General features: G+C 49.4%; 1 protein-coding gene across 1 annotated transcript in view; it reads left to right on the top strand.

The window, feature by feature from the left end:
* Positions 1-12,016, top strand: part of LOC144726391 (BAI1-associated protein 3-like) — an 80,940-nt gene that overhangs the window by 27,041 nt on the left and 41,883 nt on the right. Inside the window, exons 5-9 of the mRNA XM_078605061.1 lie at positions 698-805; positions 4,031-4,090; positions 5,494-5,560; positions 6,583-6,799; positions 11,111-11,155. Coding sequence (XP_078461187.1) covers positions 698-805; positions 4,031-4,090; positions 5,494-5,560; positions 6,583-6,799; positions 11,111-11,155 — 497 coding nt within the window. The remainder of the gene's footprint in view (positions 1-697; positions 806-4,030; positions 4,091-5,493; positions 5,561-6,582; positions 6,800-11,110; positions 11,156-12,016) is intronic.

Here is a 12,016-nt window from a genome sequence, read left to right as displayed (position 1 = left end):
TGGTTCAGATAATCGTCACTTGGTGTTGGCCATGACTGGGAATCCAACTAGGGCCACTGGGGTTGTAGCGCAGTGTGCTAATCGCTATGCTACCAGGCCCCAAAGACACACGCAGCTACACAGCTACACACAGTGCGTAGTCAAATGTGCAAATTGGAGATGCAGGGGAAGGGCAACAAACTAAACGCAAAAAGCAGTTCCAAAGAAATTAGTTTTCAATTTAGATTTAAAAGTGCATAGCTCCACAAGATAAATACCTAAGATCATAGACACAGACCAGCGCTCACATACGCACGCAACACACAAGCTCACAATCACACACACCGGCACCCACGCAGATACATACAGTCACTTAAATAGACAAACACTCACAGGTACTCACACGGACACACACACAGGCATTCAGATAGACACACAGAGAAGCACTGACATAGACATGCATAGGCATTCACACAGATAAACACAAGTACACACGGACACACACAATCTCAATCAGACCCAAGCTCACACACGGACACACACAGGCTCACACAGACCCAAGCTCACACTTGGACACACAAGCTCACACAGACACAAGCTCACACAGACCCAAGCTCACACACGGACACACACAAGTTCACACAGACCCAAGCTCACACACAGACACACACCCAAGCTCACACAGACACACGCCCCACGCGTCCCGTCCCGCATGCAGCTGGACAACCTGTACGAGGAGGCCCTCTACACCATCATGCACCGGAGCGGCGAGACCACGGAGGACTACGTCAACGAGGACTACGAGCTCTACGGATACCTCAAGCGGGTCAGCGATGGGTTGGGCTCACGTGCGGGGGTCGCAGTTAAATCATCGCGCCAGACATCACTCTCACGCATCGCCTACCGCTCACCGGGGGGACACGGGGCGGGGAACACTTTTCCCGCTTTAGTCCCGCACCGTCGATTAGCGCGGTTGGCTACGTACGGCGCGAAAGAAGTTCAGCGGACATACGCGCTGTGGCCGTCGGCAGTCTCTCTGGCTCAAACTCCCTCGATCCTGTGCGGTCTTGGGGCCTCTTCTTCATGTCACCGTATCAGAATCCGTTATTTATACTGGAAAAGGAATCCGATGGCCTATAATAAAGCTCTTTTTCACAGATGTCCAGTAGGGGCAGGTCAGAAAGTTACAACAACAACCGATACAAAAACACGATAGAAGTGCAAAGTGTAGGAAGGTAAGCAAATCGTTTAAAAAAAATATTTTACCAAGTAAAGCCCACCGAGCTATTAGCTTATTTTACAGTAGCGAACTGCCCGCGAATGATAGCTCAACGAAGCGGCTTACCACGTGGAAATTGACAGCAGCCAAATCATCTAAACGCACGTTTCTCAATGTAACCCTCTGCTGAGGTCTCCTTGTCGTGGCCAGCAGACCTCGACATTGACATTTTAGCTCCCGAACGAACCCCTGTCGCCATCGTGCGCAAGAATAGAACAGAACTGTACACGGCCTCACCCCTCGCTCCGTTGAGTTGTCGAGCGGCAGTGTGTGTTTTTTTTCTTTCTTACCGCTGCTTGGCCCCTTTCCCAAATTTTAACTTCCTTCCAGAAACATCCGTCGTCGAGATTTTCTTATTTTGAGACATCGTGACAAATCCATATATTCCACCCGTTTTCGATTGTTCCGACCAGACTTCTCGCCTCCCGAACCTGCTCGAGGACCCACGTCTCCGGACTTTCCTCTCGTTAAACAACAATGATGAATAATAATAATAATGATGACGTGTAGTTTTGTACAGCGTTCATGCAAATTGCATCTCGCAATCGCCGAGGAGCCACAGACAAGCCGGAAAGGCAGCAGCCAGGCGGTGTGAGTCGGTGCCAACAATTGCCCAAGCTCTGCACTCCTCTAGATATTCAGATGTTTTCAGGCAATTCATGAGTGCTTATCTATGTTGGTGGAAACCGGAGTGACCCTTTTGGGCGGCCCACACATGAGCAGTCACCTCAGTCCAGAGGTCGCAATCGGGTACCCGATACCCGTACCCTACCCGATACCCGGCTACCCGTACCCGGCCGGGTACAGGTACCCGTTTCCTACCCTGGTGCGGCCGCGTACGGGTACGAGTAAGGAATCGAAAACCCGTTTGCGACCTCTGCCTCAGTCGTTTCTGTCACCGCAAGAGGCTCCATGCAGTGACGTCAGTGACTTGAAAGCGGGGTTAAAATTAGAAGCACGGTGTTGGCAGGTCAAAAACCGTTCCCCTCTCTAACCCAATTAGGGTGGCTAAGATGCTTTGCTTCGTATAAGATGAACTTGGGGGGGGGCCTTATCAACCCATGGGGCGTGTGTTCCTCACCCTTGCACTAGCATCTCACTATTACTCATTTCCAATAGCATTGTACGTGAGCCTAACAACACTGTTTACTGAGCAAGCAACTCTTCGCAATCCCACCGTGATTTGGATCTGGACGCGATTCTGTGTTGTTTGTGCCGTCTCGTCTGCGATGTCTGGCTAGCTCATACCGTCGGTCTCGTTTCTCTCATTCGTACGGTCTGTGCCTGTCTGCTGTGTGTCCTGTCTCATCTGTTCTGCACAACAGCGAACGCTGTCTTGTGTCGCATTTAAATGTTTGCGTCCCTGGTTTCCGTCTGTCTCATTTGTCCTGTCTCATATCTGCCTGATCGCCGACCTAAAAGGACAACCTTCGTCGCATACATTTTGTACACATCAAATTGATTAAGTTTTACAATTCCTACGTAATGAAATGAAAGGAAATCCATTTGAATGGATTAATTTGTGAATAATCATAGGTGTGCTATTTATAACCACAATCATACATTCTATACCCAAACACATTTTTCTCTCTCCAGATTTTCCTACATTATAGTCACACCATTCATAAGGAGGCTCAGAATGGTTCGGGAATAGAGGACAGTAAGTCCTCGCTCAACGCGGTAGATGCGTTTCTGAAAAGTGCTGCATTAAGCGAAAGAGACGTGAAGCAAAAACAGTTTTCCCATAAATAATGCAACGATTAAGTTTGCCGAGATACGATGTACTACTGCTACGCGCACACATATGGCGGGGCAAATCACTGAGAGTACGCCGCCGCGTCGCTGCATCCTTCCGCGTACTGTTATGAAACTGCTCAGCCGCGCAGCTCAAGAAAGTAGTTCGGTGTCGACCGCTCAGAAAGCGCGTTGTAACGGGGCGCGCATTCCGCATTGTGACGGTGAGCGCGTTCCCACGTTGTGCGAAAAGTATTCTCGAATGGAAGAGTCGCGTTACAGCGAGAACGCGTCGTAGTAGTACGAACGCCGACGCACATTAAGCGAGGACGGACTTACCGTCGTTTGAACTCTCGCTCGCGTTTAACCGCTCAGGCTCTCCGCGGTCGCGCCGGCTGTGCGGCTCTCGTGATACGCCTTGCCGCGTCGTCGTTCGGCACGGTGTCCGACGTTTCGCTTCCGCGCACCGAGAGCTTGTTCAGGAATCAAGCACAATTCCGATACAAGCTCCGGGGGCGTGTTTACGGAGCGAAACAGCCGGCTCGCGGCACGACCCGAAAAACCACGTCGGAGGGGTTTGAACTCAGTCGGTCTTGTTTATAAATAAAGGTTAAATAAAAAATAAAGGTTAAATAAAAAATAAAGGTTAAATAAAAAATAAAGGTTAAATAAAAAATAAACCCCGTCAGGCGTTGTGCAGCATTTTTAGGGCACCACCGTCATAGATCAAAGGTTTAGGTGTGTTCTCGAATTTCACCATTTTTGCTTAATTTGGATTTTAAATAGTCAAAAGCTAAATCTTTGAAGTATGAAAACCGTTCAGTAAGAGTGTTAACCCTTAGAGTCACATGTGATGTCCTCACTCATTACTTCATATGGAGCCCTTCCGTTTCGAAATCTGTTTGTATTGTTTATCGTAGATAGTGTGGCAATTTTTTCGGTGTTTTCGCATGGTGGATATATTTATTTGCCTATCTATTAATTTATCGTAACGATCTATTTTAAATGTATGCTCGTGTCACTTGCCTTTTGTAACAGGTGTTCAACCTGAGCCAAATGGATCATGAAGCCCTGATGGAGAAAGTCAAAGAAGCCAAAGTAAGGAAGCATTGCCCTTGCGATAACACGCGTGCACTTCCACCTCTCCCCATAGCCGTGGCTACGATTCACGAGCCACCTACCCCCCCCAGTCTTACCAATTGATCGACCAATCACCACGCGTAGTGAGCGAAGGACCTTTGAGCCAAAACGTGTGACGTCATGCGACGGCATTCACGAAAAAACGCTCTTGCTGCCGTACTACCGGTACCGGTGTCTCGAGCGATTTGGTTGATCGACGGATCGCGGGCGCGACCACACGGGGGTTCTTTAGGGGGTCGCGGTCCACCTTCGAACGTCAACCGCCCCAACTGAGGTGCGCAACTATGCTGCAGTTTGCGCGTCAAGACGGGCAACGTGTCCAACGTTGACAGTCCTTACCGGCGATTTGTAAAACGTTCAGCGAGAAACTTAAGCCCTGGTTTCGATTTAAAGCTTTCGTGACTGCAGGGATTCATATTCTTGGTTCTTTCGGTAAAGTCGCGTAGAAGGGAAATAATAAAATAATACAAATAAAACAATTAAATTCTCACGACGTTTCGATTGCAACACAAGCAATCATCAGGTGTGAAAACCACAGCAAGAATTTTTTTGAGAAAAGTGACCACTTTTTCTAATTTTTATTATTTTATTATTTCCCTTCTACGTGACTTTACCGAAAGAACCAAGAATATGAATCCCTGCTTGTTGATCGATAGACAAACCGCGACGAACTGCGCCTGCCTCCGTCTCGAGAGGTGCAGCGTGGATGACTGTGGACGTTTATGTCGATGGTCACGCCTAGATCTTCTCCTCCTTTCACGTGGCCGGAAATGGATCGGCGACGTCGAATGAGCGGAGGCTGGCGAGCGAGCCCAGCGGGCGGCCGCGGAAGTAGCCTGGCGGATGTCTGAGACGCTGCCAGTGAATTATCAAAGCGGGGCAGTGTTGTTGCTGAGTTCTAGATTTGAAGCTTTCGTGACTGCAAGGATTCATATTCTTAGTTTTTTTCGGTAAAGTCACGTTGGTAAAACATTAAAATTAATAAAAGTAAAAGAAAAAGAAAAAAAAGAAAAGAAAAAAATCACGACGTTTCGGAGGCAACACAAGCTTCCGTCTTCAGGTGGAACCGTCACAGCCACGACAGCTGTATCAAGTAAATGAATGTTGCTGAGTGGTCAACGGGGTGCGGGGGGGAGGTTGCAGGACCAGTTAAGATTTCAACTCTGCGCTGTTGTTAGCTATGGCCGAGAATCTAATCAAGAGTCAGCTCACAGGGGCCATAGTGTCGTGTGCCTAAGCACTACGTTACCACCCCAACCATTGTGTCCCCCTGTTGTAAGTCATGATGATCTGATGATGATGATGATCGTGATGGTCTTGCCTAGCGAATCTTGTGAAGTGACTCGTGTTGTTTTGTCAAGCCGCCCGTGCAAGTGCTCAAGGTCACCGTGGTGGAGGCTAAAGGATTGATGTCCAAAGACCCCGATGGTGAGTTGACCGTCAGCCCGTCGCATGCTCACACTGCGGTTTCGCGGCGGTTACAAATCGGATGCGGGCAGTGCCGGGCCGATCAAAGCATGTCCCCAGAGATGTATTGAGATGTTGTGAGGCGAGAGATGAGAAATGTAGGCGACGTAGAGATGACAGAGAGCTAAATCAATTGGCCCTTTATGCTAATCGGCTCACAACATTATTGGGATCTGAATTTGAACTGATGTTTCATGTGCTCCTATTTGTTCAGGTGGCTTCCCTTTGAAGGTGCTTAGGGGCCGTCCATAAATGACGTCACGCGATTTTGGACGATTTTTGACTCCCCCTCCCCCCTTCGTCACACGGCGTCAGACCCCCCCCCTCAAATATGACGTCATAATGCTTTACCCCCCCCCCTCCCGAAAAAAATAAAACATGCTTCAAATCGCTTTAAACTATTGTCATTGTAGTGCGTATTTAATGTGCCGCTGCACTCTGATGTTGTAGGAGAAAACATTTATTAAAAGTCTATTTAATTGAGTAGAACGTGTTGTCTATATTTATTTAAAGTTGTGCATTTTGATGTGACGTCACATTTCTCAACCCCCCCCCCCCCTCGTCACACATCGTCACAGATTTCTGTCATTTATGGACTGCCCCTTAGGAGCCCTGAGCTTGTGCTTTGCTTTACTTATGCCCAACACTGCCGGTCGTGGCGATCCCAGGAGCAAGCCTTGACCCATGACATCTACAAAGACAAAGATCCCCCGTATAGCTGTAACAGACTGTAGGAGCAAGTGCTGTAAGCGAGCACCTATGAAGGCCGGCACGGCACACGAGGGGGGTGGATGGCCAACACCACGCCCGGCCGCCTTTGTCTCCCCAGTGGCGATGTTTACACATCACACCAGGTACTCATTTGAGGCTGAGTCGACCTAGGGGAGGCCCAGGACCGATACAGAAATTCACCACTGGTGTTGGCTGTGAGCGGGAATCGAACTCTGCGACAACCCCCCCTTCCAACTCCCCCCCCCCCCCAGGATTCAGCGACCCGTACTGCATGCTTGGCATCATGCCGGGCAGCAAGGATTCGCCGCGCGAGGCAGCCGAGGAGAAGAAGGAGCGGAAGTTCAGCCTGCGCCGGCGCTCCGACAAGCGCACGCCCAGCATCAAGGAGGTGCTGCCCGCCAAGTTCATCCAGGCCACGGAGGTCAAGCCGCACACGCTCGACCCGCAGTGGAAGGAGTCATTCAGCCTGTAAGCGCCACTCGCTTCTGTCCGGGGCGGCATGGGGACGGGGGGGGGCGACGCTAAACTCTCGCGCCGGGGGAGCGAGCGACCTCGCCCAGACGCCCGTTTATCTCTCACGGGGTGACGTCACAGAACCTGGTGGTTGGTTGCGGTGGCAGCTGGATATAAGCACAGGTGTGATGTATGCCGTTGGGCGGGGTGGGGGGGCGGGGGAAGCGAAGGGAAACTTCTGATACAAGGCTACTACGACGGGAGCAAGCACGGCTAGCATTGCTTCGACTGTCGTTGCGTGCCAGCAGGGGTTTAAAGCCCGAGTCGGGTTACGGAGCTGGGCGATTTGATTAGGTGGTCACACGGTGTGGTCACACGGCCGGTTGTGCCGCGGAGTTTTTCATCTTAGACGTATGCGGGGCCGAGTGCTTCCGGCCGCTCCTGCTGCGGCAGATTTTTTTTTTTCCATCTTTCAAATGAAGTCATATTGAATCCCAGTAAACACGCAGCGTTACACGCGGCTCATTACTCTGATAGTGCATTGTCTTTGTGCTGTACGCCCTTTGGCGTCCTCTGGTCTAACACCGTTTTGAGACTAGGCTCGAAAGAAAGCTGTTTCTGGTGTGGACAAATCAGTTTTAAAGGCAATGCATAGATTATCAGAGTACGTTTTTGTTTGCAATCTTACCACAAGTATTGTGGTTAATGCAGACATGATTCCTTGTAAAAGGTTTCAGTTTGGTGTTTTAACATCTGTTTTGTTGCCAGACTAAAGGGGAAAACCTCTTCTCAGATTTAAATAATGTTGAGGCTTAATCACTGCTGAACTTCATCATGGTTACCTTTTGCCCATTTTTTTCAATTAACTGGCAGAATCATATTGGGAACTGTTCCCGGCTATGGCGGGTTGTGTGAAGGTGCAGATGCGAATGTGCGTGTGTTTTTGTTGGCTCGGCATTGAAGATGTTTACAACGACGGAGGTTGCTTTTAACGGTCGCGCTGCAGAGCTCTTTGATGTGCAATCAGCAACACCAGCGGCCAGTTTGCTAATGAATCCAGCGAGAGAGAGAGAGGTGGGGGGGGTGGGAGAGCGGCCGCCTCAATTGACTTCCTGAAGAAGCTCTAAGCACTTGAAGCGGAACGTCGGACATCGTGCCGTACAACACGTGGCGCAACGTGAAAAGAACACGTGGGAGGTTTTCATTTTCCTCCACTTTGTTTCAAGCAACAAACAAAAGCATAGATAATAGCTCTCAGCCCTCGTGCATGATGCACATTAACATCATGCTAATCTCTCACATTAACATAGCCACTTCCGTGCCTAAGTCGAGGAGGCCGCTGTCCTCCTATCTTACAGTTACATGATAATTTCTCACATTAACATCACCATCCCCGGCCACTTCTTTTTAACCTTACAAAACAGTCTGCCTCAGCAGCAGACCATGCTTTCCCACCTGATGACGGACGCTTGTGTTGCGCCCGAAACGTCGTGATTTATTTTATTTTACACCTACGTGACTTTACCGAAAGAACCAAAGAGTATGGATTCCTGCAGTCACGAAAGCTTCAATTCAAGATAAAAAAAAAAACCGTCACCAGTTCCAGAAGAACTGCATTGTGGGTCCTCTTGTTGATGGTCATCATCAGGATGTATTTGAGTAAATTTAACCGACTTGCAGGCAGCAGTGATGCAGTGATGGAAAACTGTCGATCAGTTTCATCCTCAGTAGGACTCGTCAGTACAACGGTCACCAATGCTCATTGCTGCAAAGTGTGCTTCTGCGAACCATGTAAGTGCATAAGCAGACTTTGCAACAGTGAGAATTGGTGATTATACTGTGCTGATGAGTCCTAACAATGATGAAACTGGCCTACAGTTGTTTTTCTTGGCACTATCGCTGCCTTTAAGTCGGTGATATTTACTCAAATTAATTCTGGTGGCGACCGAAGACAACTGGACCACAATGCACTTATTCTGGAACTGCTGATTGATTATTTTTCTTTGCAATTTGCACAAAGGCTGAGTGCTATTCACTGCGGTTTTGTGAAACTTATGGTTTTCCGGCCTGTGGTTATTATTCTGTTACGATTGGTTTTTCCTCATCATGTACAGATTAGATATATATGTTCGTGTTGTCGATCGTAAATACAAAGAACCCCCATATAGCCTTAACAGACTGTTGGGGAAAGTGCTGTTAGCGAGCACCTATGAAGGCCAGAACGGTACACGAGGGGATGAGTGGCCAAGCACCACGCCTGACCGCCTTTGTCTCTCCAGTGGCAATTATTTTACACACCACACCAGGTACTCGTTCGAGGCTGAGTCGACCTAGGGGAGGCCCAGGGGCCAGTTCAGATAATCGTCAACGGTGTTGGTGGCCGTGAGCGGGAATCCGACTCGGGTCACTTTGGTTCGTAGCGCAGCGTATCGCTAAACGCTGCACTGCCGCTCCCCTGCGCCACACCCACACACGCACACACGTACACGCACACACACACACACGCACACACACATGCACACAAAAAAAAGATCCCCCGTATAGCCTTAACAGACTGTTGGGGCAAGTGCTGTTAGCGAGCACCTATGAAGGCCGGAACGTTACACGAGGGGGTGGGTGGCCAGCACCACGTCCGACCGCCTTTGTCTCCCCAGTGGCGATGTTTACACACCGCACCAGGTACTTATTTAAGGCTGAGTCGACCTAGGGGAGGCCCAGGACCGGTTCAGATAATCGTCACTGGTGTTAGCCGTGAGCGGGAATCGAACCCGGGTCACCAGGTTCATAGCGCAGCGCGCTAACCGCTACACTACCACTCCCCACATGCACACACACACACATGCACACACACGCACACACACATGCACATACACACGCGCGCGCGTCTGCCCACGTGCGACTGTCATCCTGCCGCACCAGAGCCGCGCTCCGGCGCGCGCGAAGTTTTTGCCGAGTCTACGGCGAGGCGTGTGAAACACCGCGGCGTGTGCTAAACGCGCCTTCAGTGGATTCCCAAGCGCCCACGAGGGGATGTGGGCGTGAAGACTTTCACGAAATTATCTCCAGACTTTGGGCGGCGGGGGGGGTGGGAATAAAAATAACGGAGAGAACATTGGAGTCGAACGGGCGAGCGCACATTCCGCGTGACCTGCCGAGAGTGTGCCTGGGTATCACAGCAGCTCGTGCGTGTTCTTTCTCCCCACCGGCAGCTGCGATCAAATTAAATCTCTCCTGGCTAAACAAGTTGGTTCTCATGGCACGCTCGAATGCTACGCTAACCGCACATTTGCACGCCGTTTGGGTGGGTTTATTCAAAATGCAATTCCTTGCATAGCTCTCCGGTGTGTTTTTGTTCGGATTGCAGCGCGGTGTTGGCACGACGTGCGAGGTTTTGCTCCACATCCTGGCAGCTTTTCGCCCTTGAGACATTGGCCCAAACATGGCATGTAGGTACCCCCGAGGGTGGCGACTGCTAACATTAATTACCTCGAAGCGTTTCTTCTCTGGATCGCGAATATGTATGATAGCAAGGTTGCTGTGATAGCTTTTATGAAGAAAAAAAAAGTTGTTATAGGACAGCACGCCTTCTTGTTATATGGGGTAAAGGTGCAGCCCTGCAATTGCTTACTCACGCCACTGCCCGCGGAAGGGCATTCACTCGAGGCAACTCTAGAACGCCCCTGTCGACGGTATTGGCGTACTCTTCTACCTTAGCCAAACATCTTGGAAGAGGTGGGAGTGCCCACACTTTAACTCCACGACACGCGACCTGCCAATGGACTATGGGCGGGGTACCCATTCGTGCTGTTGGGTGAACAGAGGCGGTGATGATACAGGTGTTTTTTGGGTTAGATCGCTTTAAATATATAAACGTGTCGTTAAACCCGCCACGAAAACAGAACGTGGCCAATTCGTCACGAGTACAGCAACACCGGTTGTGTGTTGGAGAGCCAAGCCACAACATTTACAATCTGAGTACGACGTTTCGCCAGTAATTACAACTCGCTACATCAGGCGGCAGCCAGATATGTTTATATATTTATGCACGATCTAGCCCTAAAAACATGTACTATGGATGATATTGGTCGCGAAAGCCTACCGCGTGTTAAACAAACTTCAACTGCTTCGCTGACAGATCGAGCTGGCTACCTCGGCATTGTAAGTCGTGTGACATCCATGACATTCACGTGGGCAGGCCTTTCCTCCGTGGTGTGTCACTCGCACAATGCGTTGTCTTCAGTAACGGGCGCGACTTCAAAAACTGCACATACAAAAAAAAAACAATTGGCCTTTTAATATTCGCACGTGTGGACATTTCCTTTTCAGAGACATTGACGATATTCAAACCGATACGCTTCACCTCGACATCTGGTAAGTGCTCCTTTAATAAACAATATTTAGAATGTTATCCTCATTGTGCTATCAGTGAGTGTCACGTCACGAGCAGTGCGTCCCTCTGTGTAAGAGAACGGCGCCGGGGTAAGCGGATACCACAGAGCTACCGCTGAGTTTCCTTCAAGTGACCTTTGGTTTCACACAGTAGAGGGCGGCACCTTCTCAACCGCTTTGCATACGAGGGCAAGGTTCGTCGCTTGACAAGTCAAAACTGATGCTTGGAGGCTTGTTGTTGTAAATCGCACACAGAGGTGTACGGTTATACCTTCTGCTGACCTGTTCCTGGCTCCCGTCGTTTTACCGCCGATTATTTTCAGCTCTTCATTTTCTCGTCTTCTGTCTCGTCTCTCATCTGCCTCTCCGCTGCGTCTCTTTCCTGCCTTAGTCGACATCTGACTTCTTCTCTGTGTCGGACACGTGGTGGTCCTTTGTGTCCTGGCTGTTTTTCTACGTGTTTACTTTGTTTGAACAAAATAAATTGCATCGCAGGGAGACTCTGATTGTGAATCGGACTGCTTTTAAGGCGGACTCCGTTAAGAGCGTTTGAAAACGGGGCACGCTTTTCTTTGTTTGAGCCGTGCAATGCTGCATCTTTAGTAACGAATGTAATAAAAACGAAAACCGTTGAAAGAATAATATTAATACGGAAAATAATTGTAATAATAGAAATGTAATGACCACTTTATTTTGGTGATTTTTTAAAAGTTTTTCGGTTTGGCCATGTTTGTTTGTTGTAGTACAGAGTTAGACTGATGGCCTTAATCTAAGTTGTCTTGTGGTTGTTGTTGTTTGACTTGCATCCCACTGGGATTTTTGCACACAGTGTTGGTGTACGGT

This window comes from Lampetra planeri, chromosome 23 (genome assembly GCF_965212315.1).
Source record: "Lampetra planeri chromosome 23, kcLamPlan1.2.h2, whole genome shotgun sequence".
Classification (NCBI taxonomy): Eukaryota; Metazoa; Chordata; class Hyperoartia; order Petromyzontiformes; family Petromyzontidae; genus Lampetra; species Lampetra planeri.
The sequence above is the reverse complement of the archived record's forward strand: the minus strand, read 5'-3'. Positions and strand labels throughout refer to the sequence as shown.